We start from the raw sequence: 19,929 nt of genomic DNA, 5'->3' as shown, positions 1-19,929 counted from the left end.
ACCCCATAGTCACCTTTAACTTAACCATCAGTGGTCCTTTACCTTTTACGTTTACCTTAAACTGTGTTCAGGTTACAATGGTCTCCTTCTGTCCTCTAAAGCCTAAACAGTAGTTCTAGCTGGAAAATCTCAACTTCAAGGTTATTTCTTTAGCCATGCCTGCTGATGGTAAAACAGAATCCTTATATTAATTGACTATCCTCAGATGATCAGATATTGGTGAGTGAACAAGCCGGCAAGTGTCACTTTAAACTAAGGCTTCATATCCTTGCTTGTTTGGAAGCCATTAGCCATAGTTTCCCAGTATATAAATGGAAACTGTAGCAAACTGAAACTTCCTGGCTTGTTTCCAGTTCATATGAAGGGAGGAACAAAGTTGCTGTTTATGGATGTATGTTTATGAATGCATGGTACAGTGGTAACTCTGGTTGCAGAAGGGATCTGTTCCGGAGGTCCAGCTGGATCCCGAGGTTTTTGCAACCAGAGAGACCGCTTCTGTGCATGCACATGTGGCAAAAACCCGGAAATATACTTCCGGTTTTGCCGATTATGTATCCCAAAGTTTACGTAACCGGAGGGATATGTAAGCGGAGGTATGACTGTAGTTGGATAATATGCTTTGTATTCTGTGGAAGCCTGAGTTCTTCCCAATCCATTATTGCAGCAATTTTTAAAATTTTATTTCCCCCTCCTTTCTTTGTGAAAACTTTATTGTTATGTGTGGAAAGAGTTTTAATGTGAGTTAATTCAGCAGCATTTCATCCTCCTTATTCTGCCCCAAGACCCTAAATAATAATCAACCCTACCTCATGAAATTCAATTTTAGAATGAAATAGAATGTTTAGAATGAAATAGCTCTCGGAAGACATTTCATTATTCCACTTACTATTCTGGTACATATATGACCAATTAATTGGTGGATAAAGTGAAAATAATGTGAATTTATTTGAAGGATAGAATATGAATATGAATAAATTAAAAGAGTGATTTGGTCTCAAGGTGAGAAGTACTTTTACTGTCCAGGAGAATTAGCAATGGACAGCACTTTTCATTTTGTTTCACTTGCATGTTCTCATTATTATAAATGTTGTTGTTGTTTTTAATCTATAGTTCTTTTTTATGCCAGGGGCGTTTGTACTCAGGCACCGTGCTACTGTATAATAATGGAGTACTGTGCTCATGGACAGCTGTATGAAGTGTTGCGAGCCGGTAGGAAGGTCACACCTCGCCTGCTTGTGGACTGGTCAACAGGGATTGCTAGTGGAATGAACTATTTACATCTTCATAAAATCATCCACAGAGACCTCAAGTCACCCAAGTGAGTTGTTAGCATGTGGGGAGTGTAAGACAAAAAATGAGATTTGACCTACATTGTGGTTGTGAGTTGGAATTGCATTCAAACTTTATTCCCCGTTTTTCCCTTTTTCTTTTCTTTTCAGTGTATTAGTTACTCACAATGATACAGTAAAAATTTCAGATTTTGGTACTTCTAAAGAACTCAGCGATAAGAGTACAAAAATGTCCTTTGCAGGGACTGTAGCTTGGATGGCGCCAGAGGTGATTCGCAATGAACCTGTCTCTGAAAAGGTGGATATTTGGTGAGTAATGCATTAATAAGTACATGTCAGTTTCAGTGTTTCCAACAGAACTTCTGAGACAAACTATATTCTCATGACTTAGCATCACTAGCAGCTTTGCTTTAGAAGATCTGAGCCTTAACTTCCCTGTTGTATACAGTTTTTCTGATTTTTATCTCTCTCACTTTCTATCAGGTCATTTGGAGTAGTTTTGTGGGAGCTTCTCACTGGAGAGATTCCATATAAGGATGTTGACTCCTCAGCCATCATCTGGGGGGTAGGCAGTAATAGCTTGCACCTTCCTGTGCCCTCCACTTGCCCAGATGGATTCAAGATCCTTATGAAGCAAACATGGTAAGGGTTGTTCTGTCCACACTGAGCCCAGCTGGTATTGTGCACACTCCCCTTCCACCCCCAGTACAAAAACGCCACAGTATGCCCACAAAATGAGAGTGAAGCATGAGATCTCTGTCTGCGCTGACTAGTAAGATAGTGGCATTAACACTGTGATATTATAGTCTGTTCTTTTGTAAAACACAGTTTAGAATAATACATTGGCTTGGGGGAAAACAACTTCTTCAAGTGTATGAACTGATATGAATGCATTATGATTGGCGCAGACAGTAAGGTAATAAGTAGAAGCCATGCCTGCAAAGGAAGAATGGGGACACACTTCGAATACACTCCTAATACTTCCTTTGTGACCATAATTCAGCACTTTTTTGAATTTGGTGCCCTTTTCTTTTTCCACCGTAATTGTTCCAGTAGCTGGAAAGGAAGGGATGAGAAAGGAGAATAAGTGAAGATGCTTCTGAAATGGATGCGTGGAAAATAACAAAGTGAGAGGATATAGTGTTCATATTTAGCTAATAATCTTTCTACATTAGTGTTACATTGAGGGTTTGGTTTGCCTTGCCAGATGTGGGAGGGGGAATAAGGAAACTGACATTTATGTATTCCTGATTGCTGCCTCCTTTGTTTTTCTTTAGGGGGTGGTGGTATTCTAATAGGCAGTGAGAAAGGCCTGTTTCAAATGAAACCATCAATTAAAAAATTCCAAATAGTTTCTTAATTATGTTTGGATGATCTCTCCTGTCTGTTTTTCTTTAATTTGTCAGGCAAAGCAAGCCCCGGAATCGGCCCTCTTTTCGACAGACACTTATGCACCTTGACATTGCATCTGCTGATGTGTTGGGAACCCCTCAAGAGACTTATTTCAAGTCTCAGGTAAATCTCTTTTTTTTTCTAGCACCAGATTGTATTGTTGGCTTGCCATGTGTTCTTTAATAAGACTTGTATGGTAGGAATAGGAAGAGAAAAGCACAGGCATTCATTTATGAATCTCTTCCCATAATGCACCCCAAAGCAATTTACAATATAATAACATAATTGTAAATAAAAAGCAGTAAATAAAAAACAACACATACATAAATTTAATTCCATTCCAAGCTAGATACCAGCTGGGATGAAGATTTTAAAAGGCTTGTTGAAAGAGCAATATATTTGGCAGGCATCTAGAAGATGATATAGAAGAATCCTGTGTGATGTACAGTTAGACAGAGTTCCAAGTGGTAGGTGCTGTCACACAAAAGGTCTGATTCCAACATTGTGCAGAATGGACCTCCTGATAGGATGGTGTCTGCAGAGTGCAGATTTTGTTCCAGTGAAATATTAAAGTAAAGCATTGTACTGAAGTGATCAAGATGTCTACACTGTATTTTAGTGCAAATCCATAGGAATTGTGTGAAATCTAAAGCCAAATAAATAGTTGTTATTATATTTTCTTGAGTATTGCATACTCTCCATGTCGTCTTGGGCCTGAAAAGCAGTTGGCTACAGATTTGAGAAGAAATTGAGCTGTTCATAGGTTTGAAATGGCAATCAGTTTTATAGGCTAGGAGAGATTTGCAATACACGTCTGTATTTAATGTTAGAATTTCAGCTAAAAAGATGAGTCCCTGGTCAAGGCTGGTGATCAGATAGCTTTGCGGCCTCCTTCCACAAAAGTACTGTTGGAATAAAGAAGCTTGGGTTTCTGGTTTAATATGTTAAAGTAGTGCAACCCTTTATTGTGCAGTTGTCACCGCCATGAGTTATGCTGTGTATCCATCTAAATTGCTTTGACAGGCTGAATGGAGAGAAGAAGTAAAGAAGCACTTTGAGAAGATTAAAAGTGAAGGAACTTGCATACACCGGTTAGATGAAGAACTTATTCGTCGCAGAAGAGAAGAGCTCAGGTCTGTTGACTTTCAGTGCGTGAGAAGAGCTTTGCTAATTCAGATCAATTAACTATCCTGTTTCCACCAAGAGGCTGCCAGATATTTCTGGGAAGAATGCAAACAGGACATTCAGACTGCCTCTGACCCTGGATGTTCTATTTAGCTATCATAGCTAATAGCTGTCAATAGTTTTATCTGTCAGTAATTTGTCTAATTTCTTTTTAAGGAGATAAGCATCCTGTTGCAGGAAATGCCTTATGTTAACTATGCACTGCATAAAGAAATAACTTTTGTTTGTTTGTCCTGAATTTACTGCCAATCTCTTATCCTGGGTGACCCTGAATTATGGGAGAAGGATCTTAACAGAGTTCTCTTTAGTGAGTGCTTCATTCATATCTAAACTCTGATTTTGGTTTTATTACATTCAGATACTTTCAGCATTTGCTCATCTTGGAAGTGGTAGATGAGATGTTTAATTGAGAATAATTCTGCATAAGTAGATCTATTAAGCTTCCCTTTTGCCTGTACAAATTGTCCCTTACAGGAAAAGCCACTCACCTGTAGCTCTCCTTTCTTTTTCATAGGCATGCCTTGGACATTCGTGAACATTATGAGAGAAAACTGGAGAGAGCCAATAATTTGTACATGGAGCTCAGTGCCATCATGTTACAGCTGGAGGTTCGAGAAAAGGAGCTCATCAAGTACGCTCATCCACATAGATGTACCTTGTAGCCATGCAGATGACATAATTAGAAGCAGGGATTCATAGGTTTTCCGATTGTTCTAGATTAAAACAACAACCCCATAATGATCTGTTTCGAGATCTGGATGACAAACAAGCGTAATTTGCTTCAATGGCAGGAAATTGTGTTCTCTTTGTGCTTCCCTTACATAGTGCAAGAGAACAATTGCCATTCCTTAGTATTAATTTTTTCCATGGATCTGCTCCAGACACTTCTTTTTCTAATCAAGATTGTTGTGGGGAAAGCTTCTTATTTTAGAACACAACACTTCTATTGTACATCCATGTTTTTTAATCTTGATATGAAACACAACCAGCACTTATGGTCACATTAGTTGTTGCCTAGATCAGCATATTCCAACCTCTTCAGATGCAGACCCACCTTTAACCTAAACATACCAATTTTGTTTACCATATATTTGTTTGGTGGTAGTGCTGCTGCTGTTATTGCTCCCTTTAGATCAGGCTCTACCTAGTATTGGGTCCCATCTCCCCAGTTTAAGACAGTGGCCTAGAGAATAACTAGGTCCCCCCCCCCAAATGCTGACATGAGCACTTGCGTGGACAACAGATTGTAATATTTATTTATTATTCTTTTGATTTGGGGAAATTGCAAATATACTAAAAAAATTCATTTTATAATGAAAAGATTACAAATTTCATTTTTAATCCATGTGCAGGCGGGAGCAAGCTGTGGAAAAGAAATATCCTGGGACTTACAAGCGTCACCCAGTCCGACCAATAATCCATGCCAATGCAATGGAAAAATTGATGAAGAGGAGAGGAGTCTCGCACAAGCCTGGAGGCCAGACTAAACGGTGAGCCAAATAAGAAAAACATGTTCAAAGGCTTTTCACAGTTATGTGCATATATCTGCAAAATGAGGAAGCCACATCTGCTAGGGTCAGCATCCATTATTGCACAAAATGACTCAAGTGGCACTGACAAATCTTCTGGTGTGTAGCATCCTTGAATTAGACATTAGTCTATAAGATGGGATATGTGTGTCCTTGATTATGATCACCAATAACATGGAAGTTTTAGTAATGTAGAGCAGGTGCAATTTAAGAGCGGAATGTTGGACCAAAGAGTTTTATTGGTGGTCGTTTAGGAATCTCAGAGTACCCAATGCAGCTTTTATATCAGAGAGTGCGCTTTTAATATTAGCAAAATGGTCAGCTGATATTTGGCCTGGATTAAATGTACTAAGGGGTTATCTAGACAGCTTTATTTCTGGAGATTGGTTGTGGCATTTCAGCATTTTTGCTCCTTGCCATTTAGAATGAGGAGTTCTTCAGTATGTACTGATCTGTTGATAGTGGGTAGTGTGGAACCACCACAGATCTGAGAAGTAAATGCCTACAAATCACAGCTGGGCTTTTGTAGCCAATCATTTTTTTAAACCAGTGCTTTAGCATAATGCTACAGCTAATTCACATTGCTACAAAACCTGTTGTTGCAAACTGGTAGTCATAGGATTTATTCTATGTTCACCTGAATTATTAAGCAAGCAACATGGGGTGGGAATGCAGGTCTAATTTTATTTTTTTAAGGCAAAAAGTCAAGAAGCCCACTGGATGTATGCATGCCTTTGGTTCATCTCAATGCTTCCGCCAATTCCGAATGTTATTTTTAGTTTACCCTATGTGACCTATAACAAAACCTGTGTTACTTCAATGACATCTATCAATAGGCATGTTGACAAAAAATGAAGGAAATAATGTGAAAAGGAAATAATGTGAAAATCTTCATAGATTTTACATATGTTAATTCTAATAGAGAGCATGCTGGTTTTTGTATCCTTTCTCAGGCCTGACTTGCTGAAGATGGATGGCATATCCAGCACTGAAGTGGCTCCTAGTGGCTCTCCCCTTTCAGGAAGTCCAAAGATGTCAACCCTCAGTAACAAAGGACGTTACCGTAGCAAACCACGCCACCGGCGAGGAAACAGCAAAGGCAGCTACAATGATTTCACAGGGATCTTGAAAAATCAGTCAGCTCAAGATGACTTGGCCCATCCATCTCACCATCATCAGCACCACCCCCATCATCATGGGCATCACCCCCGAATGAACATCCATGGGCAGGACATTGCCAACTGTGCTAACAACCTTCGATATTTTGGCCCTGCTGCAGCCCTACGCAGTCCTCTTAGTAATCACGCCCAAAGGAGGATGTCTGGTTCTAGTCCCGACCTTATCTCTGCTGCTATGGAAGCTGATTCACGGAGAAATCTGGAGGAGAACGAGAACGGGGAGGGTGAGGCTAATCATTGGGAATGTTGTAAAGGAGATACATACAACCTTTGCCCACAGTGCAGGATGGGGACAAATACTGCAAATCAAGGACAGTCACTTGAGCCAGGGCTGGAGAAGTCTGAAGCACCATTGCATGCAAATAAGCAATTTCCTGGAAATAATGAGGAAGGTGAATTCAGCACCCACAGATCAGTGTCTTCTCTTGGCTCATCTCATCCTGCAAGTACTCCAGGACTGCCGGGTAAAACACGACCCATCCCAAAGGTAAGATCCCTCCAACCATCCTGGAAGCAATGGACAGATTTACATTTTGCTGTTTTCTCATGCACCCTAAATTTCTTAGTTCTTTCTGTAGAAGGCTACCTTTAGAGACTTCCGTTCATGAAAGTTGCTCAGGTGGCTGTATGCTTGTAAATAAGTGGCAAATAACATTGCCTTTAATCTTCTACTAGAGTGGAGATGACTCTTCAGAAGAAGAAGAAGGGGAAGTAGATAGTGAAGTGGAATTCCCACGGAGACAGAGGTAGGACACTGAACTGCTCTATTTTTATCGTAATTGCTAAACAAAGGTTTGGTTCGGCAAAAGGATGGGGAGTTAAAATTTTGGTGGGATGAGGAAGGGTTAATGGTTGGGTAATGTTCATGAGCTATGACAAAGGCAGGAGAGCAGAATTCTGGGGGGTGGAGATAATCTCAGTTTTTTCTTTCCTGCCTTGGTGAATCTGTCAGTTAAGTGTTTTTTCTTCCCATTTTCTTTTCTATTCTGTCCTTCTGTGTTTGCTTGTGTGTGCTTATTGTGATCTGATTGTTTTTGTCGTGAACATTACCCCCCAATGAACCCTTCCTTATCCACCAAATCTACACATCAGGTAAGACCAATCGTCCTTTTCATTGTAACATGATGAGAACTTAAGAGGGGTGACTGTAACATTATTTGTTATCTAGGTTCTTTGAACAGGGAAACTACCAGGAAAAAAATAGCATAAAAACTATCTATCCATGTCACATTTATACTGAAAATGTCTAGATCTGATCATGATAATCATGAGATGCTGCTTCTAATGTGTTTCCCCCACAGTTTTTTCTGGTATGCAAAAGCACAAGAGACTTATCTACAAAAATCTGGAAAAATTACTAGCACAATTAGTCATGATTCTTTCCTACATAAAAGGCATACGCTACTTGCTTTTGGAAAGTAGGCAGGCTCTATGATCTATGATTAAAAATTTTTTTTTTGTATATTTGTTTTTGACATTTGTAGTCTGCTTTTAAATTTAAAGAAATTCCCAAATGATGTAGCAAAGAATAAAAACATTCCAAACAGTTGGGGGGGGGGGGAGAGAGACTTGAGAAGCCTATGAAAATTAAAAGGTTTTTGCCTGGTGCTAAAATAACATTAAAGTAAGAAAGAAAAGAATAAAAACAACAATATCTAAAAAGAATACCTCCCTGAATGGTTAAAAAATAAATAAAACAGCTTAAAAATATAAAACTGCAGAATAAAATCATTCAGTAGTAAAACTTCTTCCATATTAAAACCAAATTGCTTCATTTCAAAAGTCAGACCTGAGCCAGATTGCAGTGGATCTAGATAATCAGTATCATCTCAGGCTGTTTGGAGTTGAACAGCCACTACTCCCTCAAACATCTTGTCCAAATAGTTATTTTCTGGACTGTGCCAGGATGTGTTCTGGGAAGAGGAGGGAGAATTCATTAATTAATTGGTTAAATGTAGATATGGTTAAGTAGGGTTGAGATAAATTTCCATTCATCCTTGATATTGTGGAATTCGCTGGTGATCAGGCTCTAAAATTATGTGCTCTGCAAAGTACTTCCTTTTGTCAGTCCTAAATCTTCCAGCATTCAGCTTCATTGGATTACTGAAGTTCCAGTGTTATGAAAGAGGGGAGAAAACATCATCCACTTTCTATGTGCCATGTATAATTTTATATACTTCTATCATGTCCTTTCTTGCTGACCTTTTCTCCAAACTGAAAGGTTCCCTAATGTAACTTTTCCTCCAAGGGGAGTTGCTCCATTCTTCTAGTCATTTTGGCTACCATTTTCTGAACCCCTTCTAGCTGTACCATTCCTAGTGAGATGACCAGAACTGTATACAGTATTCCAAATAAGTCACACCAAACATCTGTATGATAACATTGTGATATTGTGACAGTTTTATTATCAATCAAATGGCAAATGCAATTCAATGTAAGCTAGAATTGGGGAATTGCCCCAATTCTAGCTTACATTGAATTGCATTTGCCATTTTATTGCCAATTCTCTGAGTTTGGAGAGATACTTTTGGAGCATTTCACAATCCCTTTTTGTTTTAACCTCTCTGAGCAATTTGGTATTATCAGCAAACTTGGCTACTTTACTCCTCACTCTTAATTCTAGATCTTTTATGAATAAGTTAAAAAGCACAGATCCCAATATCGATTCTTGGGGGACTCCACCATTTTTATCCCTCCATTGGGAGAACTCTCTGCTTCCTGTTACTTAACCAGTTCTGATACACAAGAGAACCTCTCCTCTTATCCCATGACTTCAAAGCTTACTCAAGAATTTTTGGTGAGGTATTTGTCAAAAGCTTTTTGAAAGTCCAGGTATGCTATATCTCAACTGGACCTCTCTATCTATATGCTGCTTGACACGCTCATAGAACTTTAATAGATTAGTGTGACAGGACTTACCCTTGTAGAAGGCATGCTTCAGCAAGACTTGTTCTTTTCCATTCTTGGTAATTTTATATTTAACAGTGTTTTCCACCAGTTTCCCCAGAAAATTGGCCTTCCCCATTGGATCGCTCTTTAAAAATTGGTGTTACATTGCCCACTCTCCAGTTTTCTGGCATGGAGGCTGATCTTAGGAACAAGTTACATATTTCCATTTGAAGTGATTTCACATTTGACTTCTTCAAAAACTCTCAGATGGATGCCATTCGACAGTTTTTATTTTGGTGGTTCCAGAATAGTCATAAACCAGCACTGTCTGCTCACTCCTGTTCATTGATTCTTTCTATTGTAGAGTCTAACTGGATTTACCTGTAACTGAACCTGATACCATTTCTTCCAGGAAAACTCATAGAGAGCAGAAAAACTTTAGTGAGTGGTGTGGATGGTTTGCTCTTGGTTGCCCACAGCTTCTCCTCTTTGAATTGCCCCTTGAGTTTTTACCCAGGGGGTAGGGGAGAAAAGGCCACCTCCATCATTTCTTCTTTGAACCAAAGTGAGAGTTCCTACCCTGTTGCAATCAAAGTGGTGTGGTCATTCCACCTACCTGTATGTGTCCTGGGTTTTTGCACTTCAAGGCAAAGGGCTCTTCATCTTGGGTTTGAATGGCCAGGATTTTTTGGCTGTTTTTTTCTAGTGTGATGACCAACATTGCTTACCTGTCTCTTAGCATTCTTGATAATTTTCACAGGTTTTCTTTTGATTGCTGAGTCAAGTCTTGGCAAAGGGACAAACTAGAGGTGATGCTGAATATATTTGTGCCACCAAGAATATGTATTTATTTATCTCTCTCTCTCCCAGAAAGACTAGGGGGGGGGATCTGTCTGTGGAATCACAACATTCTACATTTCTTCATTGGTTGCCACTGGCAGTGGATGGGTGGGGGAGAGAAAAATGTTATGATGTTAAGACATAGTTAAGTTTTACGAAATGTTATGGTGGTGATGTGGTGTTAAAGGCAGATCAGCTTGTTTGGCCCCAAAACTGCACACCCTTGTTTTCCTGTAAAATATATCAGCTCATATAAGTACTTTTGGGGAGAAGTAGAATTCACTTAGTAAGATGCTTCAGATCTCCATCTTCATTTTGACTATTAGTTTTAGCTACATCTCTGCTAAAGTGATTTTTGCTTTGCATTAATGAAACTGTCATCACCTTGCAGTGCTCTTTAGGGAATCCTCTCCCATGCTGCCTCCTGTTAGTTTGAATAAATTATTGGTAGTCCCCTCCCCTCCCCATAGTTCCCTAAAACAATATTTTCAGATCTTATTGCATAAGAAAATGCTGAATTTGTAACCTGTTTTTCAGTGCCAAAGGCAATATAAGACTTAAAATGACAACAAAATAGGGCTAAATTACATATATCAACCTATTTACCAGGAGAACCAGTAGGCTAAAATAAGACTCAGCATGAATTTTAGGATTAAGATAAAAATAAGAAATGAAGCCTCAGATTTAGCAACCTGGAGGCTTTCTTGTTAAAAATGTTTTTAATGGATTTGTCCCTGGTGTCTCAGTACTATAGTAATTTTAACCTAACTTAGAGTGCAATCTAAGAGAGCATCACAACAGCCTTATGATATACTAGAGGTCTCCCTGTGATGGCAGCAAGGAGAGGACAAAAAGGGATAATTCTGGAGGCAAGTTGATCCTTCACTGGACATGTCCCTGGACAATGGGAAGAGTACACCAGTTGTGGGGCTGTTGTACCAATTTCCTCTTCCATGGGAACCACCAGAGGAATTTTTTCGTTTAGAATAAACATGAGTAAGGGAAGGGGACTTGATAGAGGTGTATAAAATTATGCATGGATAGAGAAGTTCTTCTCCCTCTCTCATAATACTAGAACCCGAGGTCATCCAATGAAGCTGAATGTTGGAAGATTCAGGACAGACAAAAGGAGGTACAGCACTTAATTAAACTGTGGAATTCACCATTACAAGAAACAGCAATGGCCACCATTGTGGACAGCCTTGAAAAAGATTGGGCAAATTCACAAAGGATAAGGCTATCAGTTGCCACTCATGATAGCTATGTACTACCGCAGTGTCAGAGGCAAGATTTCTTTGAACACCAGTTGCTGGGGGGTCATGAGTGGGAGAGGGTTATTGTACTGCTTGTGGGCTTCACATAAGCATCTGGTTGGCCACTGTGAGAATAGGATTCTGGACTAAGTGGACCTCTGGTTTGATCTACCAAGGCTGTTCTTTATGTATCTTTAGGACTGGACTTGGCCTTCTTCTCATCCTTGTTTGTAATACCCTACCCATTAGATCAAGTGCTTGCAGCCTTTGAATAAAATCAAACCCCTTAATGTTTTATGGATTTGCAGGCCGCATCGCTGCATTAGCAGCTGCCAGTCTTACTCGACCTTCAGCTCTGAGAACCTCTCTGTGTCTGATGGAGAGGAAGGGAATACCAGCGACCATTCCAACAGCCCAGATGAGCTGGCCAACAGGCGTAAAGATCAACGGGCTGAGAAGCTGGATGAGATGTTGTCACAGACTCCAGAAATCCCCATTGAGATATCTACCCAGTCTGATGGCCTTTCAGATAAGGAGAGTGCTGTACGCAGGGTGAAAACACAGATGTCACTTGGCAAGTTATGTCCAGAGGAACGTGGCTATGAGGTCAGTAACACTCTCTTCATTCCTTGAGGTTAAAATATTAATTACCGTATTTTCCCCTCTATAACACGCAGATTTTTTCTCCTAAAAAGGAAGGGGAAATGTCTGTGCGTGTTATAGAGCGAATGTGTGGTCCCTGGAGCCAAAAAATCAAGCAAAAGTCAAATCGCGAGTCACAGAGAAGGGAAACCTGAAAAGAGGAAGTGGCTGCTTTCCTGCATTCTGCCTCAGGGTCTTACTGCCCACCCTTCTCTGTTTCGTTGCTGTGATTGCTGAAACGGAACAAAGAGCAGGGAAAGCCCCTCCCCTCCAGGCAAGCAGAGTGTCGTTCTTTCTAATTCCTCTCTGTGCTCCGGTGCTGCTGGGGGAGAGGGAGAGAGAGTGGGGGAGGGAGAGGGAGAGGGGGGGAGGGAGAGGGAGAGAGGGGGGGGAGGGAGAGAGAGGGAGGGAGGGAGGGAGGGAGAGAGAGAGAGAGAGAGAGAGAGAGAGAGAGATGGCTGGCTTGGGGGGGAACTTTTGCCTTTCTTTCCTCCCACCCGTTAAATCCCTCTCCAGCATTCTTAGCCAGCTGCTTCTCTGCACACCCCTCTCATGTCCCTTCTTTGTTTTTCCTTCGCTCCCCACTTAAAATGTGGTTACAAAGCATAGATCAACATGGATCCTCAGGATCTTTGCATTGGGTCACCCCAAATTCACCATCAGATCACATAGCATGTCCATGGCTACAGCCTGCACCAAAAAAATCACGCACCCACTGTTGCCTGGGGCTGCAATGGTGCAAAAACGTGGTTAAAAAGCATGGATCCACATGGATCCTCAGGATCTTTGCATTGGGTCACCCCAAATTCACCATCAGATCACATAGCATGTCCATGGCTACAGCCTGCACCCAAAAAATCACGCACCCACTGTTGCCTGGGGCTGCAATGGTGCAAAAACGTGGTTAAAAAGCATGGATCCACATGGATCCTCAGGATCTTTGCATTGGGTCACCCCAAATTCACCATCAGATCACATAGCATGCCCATGGCTACAGCCTGCACCAAAAAAAGCACGCACCCACTGTTGCCTGGGGCTGCAATGGTGCAAAAATGTGGTTACAAAGCATGGATCCACAGGGATTCTCAGGATCTTTGCATTGGGTCACCCCAAATTCACCATCAGATCACATGTCTGTGGCCACAGCATGAAGCACAAAAATGATACATCCACTGTTTCATTCAGAATGTTTTTTCCCTTGTTTTCCTCCTCTAAAAACGATCTGCGTGTTATGGTCAGGTGCGTGTTATAGAGCGAAAAATACGGTAGATGCTTGGAAACTAGGGCTGTTGAATAAATAAATTGCAAGGTTTCCAACTGGAGTTCTGCTAGCCTTTGCTTTCACTATCAGTTTTTTCTTACATCATTCTATTTTTATTTGATGTCCCATTGTTTTACTTCTCCCCAGTGTTTTAGTTCATTGAGAAGACAGGAAGCCTTTTCAGGGTTCAGCTGTGCCAGTTCCCTCAAGTGCCAACTTGACAAATACCTTTATTTACTCCACACTAATGAAAGATTAAAACCAAAGTTAATCTGTGTGGGATTGTATATTTGCATGCTTTCCCATGGGTTTAAAAGAATTTTTACAGAAACAAAACTAGTACATCAAGCTTTTGGGGCAAAATCGCTTTAAAAATGCAATTTTTGAGCTATTTTTATGCAAAAACGGCACTGCCGACATGGGCTACCATACGTTCCAATTTTCATGGACATTTTCCCAATTTCTGCCCAGACACTGCTGCCGACTGCAGTATTCTGGATATGTCTGGGGAAATCCGTACATATGGCAACCCTTGTATATAAGGACATGGCCAGAATCACGTCAGGATTTTGTGGCTCAGTAATCTATTGCATGCATCAGATTCTCAGAAAACTAAAGGCTGAGCTACACATTCAGATGTGCTTTCGCTTCTTTTTGAGATGGACCAGGGACGATTCTGTCTGCAGATAAATGCCAATAAATGATTTTAAAAGTTGTTCCCTTGGATTTGTGATGCAGAATCCTGGAGAGTTTGGAGAATCAGGTGGTGACTCTTCAGATGCAGAATGCTCTGATGCAACAGTGAGGACCAGTAAAGCCTGCAGCTCTGCAACTTGGTAAAGATGTATCTCCTCCCTCCTTCAGTCGTTTGATCAACTGGCATTTTGATTCCCCCAAGAATCCCCTCTTCATTCCTCTGAGAAGCTGCCTCTCCACCCCATCATCCAGATGATCTGCAATAACTTGAATCTTTGGAGAAATGTTCTGATGAATTGGTTTCTCGGCGAGCATTTCAATCACGAATGGCAGGGATGTATTTTATTGAATAATTGAGCTATTGTATCATATTTTTGGCATTTTAACACTTTTTACTCTGAAGAGTGAACTGTATCCATAGACAAAATAATTGATTGCAGAAAGAAGTTCAGAAGACTAGCCTATGAAGGACAACAATCTTTTTGAGTCTTAGACAGCATGCATAAGGCTAGGATCTGATGCTACTTTTGACATGGGACCAGGCCATGCGGCTCTGAAAGACCGGAAATGAAGGAAGTTAACTCAATGACTTGATCACATCCAGTGAAGCAGTGGATCAGGTAAACTGTGAACAAATGCCATCAGTGTAACCAGCGTAACTTTTTCAATAGGAACTTGTTCACATTCCTGGAAAGGTGTATCTTGAGTCACTGCTCCCCTAGCATGTGAGAGTGGGAAGTAATTGTGTTTTTTAATTGGCATTTGGTTGGTTGTGACATCCTGCTGCTGTATTCTAGCCTCAGCCTCTCTCCAGCATTTTCCAGCATCACTATGCCACTGTGAGATCAGGAGACACAGCATGGAGTGGCTGTTGAATAGAGAGAAATTGAGATGCTGTTTTTCTAAGTTACCTTCCTCTCCATTCCAACCTGCCTTTTGTTTGCTTCCTTCAATGAAAAATGAATCGATCAAATTAGTGAAGATCAAGAACTCACAAGCCATGGAAAAGCACATTCTGTACATCCTGAGGACTATCCTGAAGCAAGAAACTGGAAATTTTCCTACTATAGGTCGAACACCGTAAGGGAGTATTGTACTTGGATGAAGCCAAGGGAATAGTCTGGCCTGAACCAAACAAGTGGCCTCTGCTTGTTTAGTGGTGTGACTGGTGGAAAGTAACATTGAAATGTGATGATGAGTAGAGAATGCCCTTCATCTTGGGTCTGAGGGAGCCTAAGCCATATTTTCATATTGATGGATTTTGGATTGGAGAGGGTCCAAGACTATTGCCTTTCCTAATTGAATGGTTTCCCACTTTCCTTCTGCAATACCTCATTTTTCCTGAGCAACTTCCTGAGGTTTATAACCATGGCTCCTTTAACTGACATATCCAACGGAAGCAAAACAGAAACACTAAAATGTTCTATTTTGGTTTTATAGCCAAAGTTCTGCCAGTAATTTTGGCTGTGTCCTCAATTTGTTTCTAGTTAATTACATTCAGGGAAGAACGGTTCATTGTCTTGAGTGTAAAATTGTATCCTAGCAGTTTCCATATTTATAGTAGTGAGTAGCAGTTGCACCCCGCACTCTCCACCCCCAAAATGAAGGGCAAAGATGGGTTGCATGCTGTTTGTTTACATTTGATTTGATTTTTTTTAATTGTCTAGTGGCAAAATGAAGGGAAATTCTTTACTTATACAGAGAGCAGTATTGTATGAGTTAAATTATTCCATATTTTAAAATTATGTAGCTGGACTACATGAATCTTAAGTTATGTCATTATTTATTTTAATTTCTATAGATTAAAGGCAGGGTTTATTGTAGCACAACATATTGGTAGTCCCTGTTCAGTTGCTTCATGGCTACTTATCCCAGGAGGAGGAGCCAAGGTGTTTTCTTAATGTTGTGACCTAATAATGTGTTATAGGCCATGCTTATCTTGCTGGCTGCAGCAGCCTACTGACACTAGGACGGGGAGTAGGCCCGTACAAGCAAATTAAAGCAGTCCTGAGCTGCATGTGCATGGAGTGTGACATGGTTAGGATGCAGAGCTAAGACCTCCTGGCATGCTTTAGCCTCCCAACTGCAGTCCCAAACATTGTGATATATCGGAATGAAACAACAACAAATAAGCAAATAAGCCCTGTTCACTTGAAATTGAACAAGAATTCCTTAAGCTTAATATGCTTACACTAAACTGATCTGAGCTGTACCCACTCTGAAGGAAATTCTGTCTGGTCACTTGTACTCCTTGGCAAGCTTAAGGGTGAGTTACCTTTATTGGGGGACACCCACAGATGCTGTTTATTCCACACTTCAATAAATACCATTCCATTGGTGTATGGACCAAGCTGTTGGGGAAGCAGCACATTATTGCACCTGTCAAGTCCACCACAGACACCTAGCTTGGTGCTTCTTCTGGGAAGCAAGTCTTTCTTGGCATGATCCAAACTATCAGTACAACTACCTTGCAGCCTTTGTTTCTCCTTTGAGTTTCACCACATTCTTCCTGGCCCCTGTGGACAATTACTTTGCTTTGCTTTTACTCTTCTCCTTTCTTTGGCAATCACTCATAGCCGAGTTAAGATTGTCTTCCATGAATATGGTCTTAACAGTGTGTCCATAGTGTGCTATTACTAACACTCTCATGTTTATGGGTACCTTTGAGTACTGTTGTTTGGATGATCTCTGAATTGGAAACTGTCTGCTTTACTAATGGAATCAGACAATTTGGCAATAAAGACGCTCTTTCTCCCCTCCCAGCTCAGCCCAGCATAAAGACTCCAGTTTAACAGCTGGTAGCTCACTTTATAGCCCAGTTAGCTGACTATGCTCTTGAAAAGTTCATTTTTCGCAATAAGACAAAGTGGGGGATGGTGTCAAGAATGACAAGTAGCTGCATGATGCTTTTCCCATATGAAGCACTTGGTATTGTTAGCCCACTGCGGTCTTCATCTTTTTTCTAGGGCAAGAAGCATTAGTTTGAAATGCCTCAGATATATAATGTAGAACTGTCAGCTTTAAAGCATAACTTCTCAGGGTCTTGGGCAAAGGAAAGTCCTGTGATCTTTTAATTAGAGGTATTGAGCCTGGATGTGTGGTGTAGTGGTTAAGAACGGTAGTCTCGTAATCTGGTGAACCGGGTTCGTGTCTCCGCTCCTCCACATGCAGCTGCTGGGTGACCTTGGGCTAGTCACACTTCTCTGAAGTCTCTCAGCCCCACTCACCTCACAGAGTGTTGTGGGGGAGGAAGGGAAAGGAGAATGTTAGCCGCTTTGAGACTCCTGAAGGGGAGTGAAAGGCGGGATATCAAATCCAAACTCTTCTTCTTCTTCTTCTGGAGTCTTAGGCATTCAACGTATGTGCTCTTGCACTAAAGTACAACCTCTCCCCAGAGTCTTTAACATTAGTGAAAATGTGTCTGATTTAATGGCCTCTTGTGTCTGTTATTGGTTGTTTCTTTTGGTATTTGCACACAGCCTGCATTTGTAGATGTCATCCTGCAGTTATAGTATGTTGAAGGAATATGTAAAGGTTTAAGGAAAATTCATTCAAAGGACATGCTCTCTCCTCATAAATGTGTGTGTCCTGTGCTTTCCTTTCCATTTTAAAAAATCCAGTTTTGCTTTGATCCCCAAAGAGCTGTTGAAATAAAGGGGCATTAATTTAAGGCAGCTAGTAAATTGGTGGTTATGAAAATCAGGTGTTAACAACTAACAACTTGTGCTTTGGTGTGTCTAATATTTAATTGTAGAATATTCAAAACTGGTATTTGTGATTTGTGCCATTGAGAGAATTCTTCCAGAGCCATTTCCTCTTTCTTCAATTAAGTTGAACAGGTTTTGCTCAACTGAAAGTCATTTTTAAAAGAGCTGAAAATGTAATCAGAAATAAGATTAATCATCTCATATTTTCCCCATGCCTTTTGTTATCAGCTCTCAACTTTTGGGTACTCTTAAATGCACAAATATTTTTTGTAAATTTAGACAATTCTAGCAAATTTCAGGACTGTGGAGAGATCCAAGAGAGGGGGAAATCAAGCTAGGCCACCCAAGTTTTCTAAGTTAGAGAGCTGTGATATTGTTTATATAGTTAACTGAGGGCTGGGCTATATGTTATGACCACCAGGATAATGGCTGAAAATACCAGACTAGTGCTGAGTTTCTCCCTAGTGTTGCAATGTCTAGGGGCACTCATCACATGATACAGCATCATCATATTGTGAGTTTCCTAGTCCACACTCCATGTAATTGCCACTGCTAGGAACAGAGCATCTCATGTGATCATGCTGTTTCATGCAGGGAGGGGCCGAATTTGCCCCAGTGACGCCATAGCATGTAGCCTGGCCCTAAGCAGAGACATGGTGTTGTACTATTGTATTACAAAAATGCTGTAAATGTTGTGCCTCAAAAAGATAGACTTACTAACCCTAGAATATGGATGGTGAACTGTGCTCCAAAATTATATTGGTTTAACAGAGGTGAGATTTTAAATGGTTGATGTTCTCTTAGAGTATGCAGGTTATGTTTTTAAGTCTCTCTCTTAAATGTGAGGGCTAAGTCCTTTTTAATGTGGAAACAGACTCTCAGGTATTTGTGTGACTTTGGGCTCTAAAAAGCCTGCTTTGTTCTGTAGGTCTAATAAAAGGTACTGACTATATACCTACTTTCTTCTCTGGGAACAACACTCCAAAGCATTAAATATGAACAGACACAGGCAAAACTATAGTAGCTGGAAATACTAGTACAGAGAAACACACACTTTAATTGTCCTTTTCCCTAGAAAGCAGTGTCAAGTTTACTGGCAGAAAGGGGTAGGTAGCCACCATGCTTCTTCCACGCATTACGTTGCTTTTGTGTTCAAGGAGCAAGCAGCACAAGAAATGCTTTCTTGGCACCAACAAAACAGTGCATTTTTGTTGTAGGGTAGGAAAGTAGTTCAGTCTTTGTGCAAACACTCTGTTAGCATCTTAGGGGTGTCAGTGGAATGGATGGCCTTGTGCTGCAGAGTCTAGATTTAGTTCTTAGAACAAAGTTCCCTTTAACTGAAAGCCATAAACCCAACAAATCATGTCATCCAGATTATGAGACAGTATTGCCATGTGTGCAATCCTCAGTGATTAACCTTTTGGCTGTGTTTTTACTATTCTGTGCCAATGGCATTACAACATTATAGCTGCCTGATTAAGGGTTTGCTAATAACGGGATAGCAATCTGCAGTATGTGTACAATAAGCAATGCAAACCAGAGAGAACTCAAGGCAAGTTGCTTAATTAGGTTTTAGTCACGACTCATAATGCATTCTTAACTACTGGGTGCAGCTATGGCACAATCAGTGTGGTGGCTAATGGGAGTTAATGGTTTTACATGTCATTTGAAACAATCATTTCATATGCTGTTTTTTTTCTCCCTACTCTATGGCTTCCTGAAGCAAACTTGATTTGTTTTGTTTTGTATTGAACAGTGTATAACAATTGGGAACAAGACTGACTATCAAAAACAGATGCATGGAATAAAAAGCCAGTGTACCTCAAGTGCTTATAGGCTCTTATGTCGTGTGTGACTGTAGCTGTGTGTATTACACCCAAAAGTGGATGCTTTGGTAAATTGCCCACACACCACTGGATGCAGTTCTGTATTTCCAAAGACTGTTCTCTCTTCAGGACCTTGTGGAAAATAGGAAATCGGAAGCTGCCTTCTACTGAGTCAGACAATTGGTCTATTTAGTGCACCTGAGACCTTTTGGCATCCAAAGCAGATGGTCTACCACTGAGCT

General features: G+C 40.6%; 1 protein-coding gene across 7 annotated transcripts in view; it reads left to right on the top strand.

Annotated features, from left to right (window-relative positions):
• Positions 1–19,687, top strand: part of MAP3K13 (mitogen-activated protein kinase kinase kinase 13) — a 43,037-nt gene extending 23,350 nt beyond the window's left edge. For 5 of the 7 annotated variants that reach the window (XM_077930040.1, XM_077930042.1, XM_077930041.1 and 2 more), the window contains 12 exons: positions 1,127–1,318; positions 1,440–1,598; positions 1,773–1,931; positions 2,696–2,804; positions 3,705–3,814; positions 4,381–4,497; positions 5,219–5,356; positions 6,349–7,060; positions 7,249–7,319; positions 11,378–11,434; positions 11,864–12,161; positions 14,197–19,687. In XM_077930040.1, the coding sequence (XP_077786166.1) occupies positions 1,127–1,318; positions 1,440–1,598; positions 1,773–1,931; positions 2,696–2,804; positions 3,705–3,814; positions 4,381–4,497; positions 5,219–5,356; positions 6,349–7,060; positions 7,249–7,319; positions 11,378–11,434; positions 11,864–12,161; positions 14,197–14,298 (2,224 nt within the window). In that variant the 3' untranslated portion in view covers positions 14,299–19,687. The remainder of the gene's footprint in view (positions 1–1,126; positions 1,319–1,439; positions 1,599–1,772; positions 1,932–2,695; positions 2,805–3,704; positions 3,815–4,380; positions 4,498–5,218; positions 5,357–6,348; positions 7,061–7,248; positions 7,320–11,377; positions 11,435–11,863; positions 12,162–14,196) is intronic. The other 2 variants (XR_013393171.1, XM_077930044.1) reach the window with 2 other exon arrangements.
• The last annotated feature ends 242 nt before the right edge of the window (positions 19,688–19,929 follow it).

Source organism: Podarcis muralis, chromosome 6 (genome assembly GCF_964188315.1).
Source record: "Podarcis muralis chromosome 6, rPodMur119.hap1.1, whole genome shotgun sequence".
In the NCBI taxonomy this organism is placed as follows: Eukaryota; Metazoa; Chordata; class Lepidosauria; order Squamata; family Lacertidae; genus Podarcis; species Podarcis muralis.
Note: the sequence above shows the minus strand (reverse complement) of the source record. Positions and strands in the feature narration are given on the sequence as shown.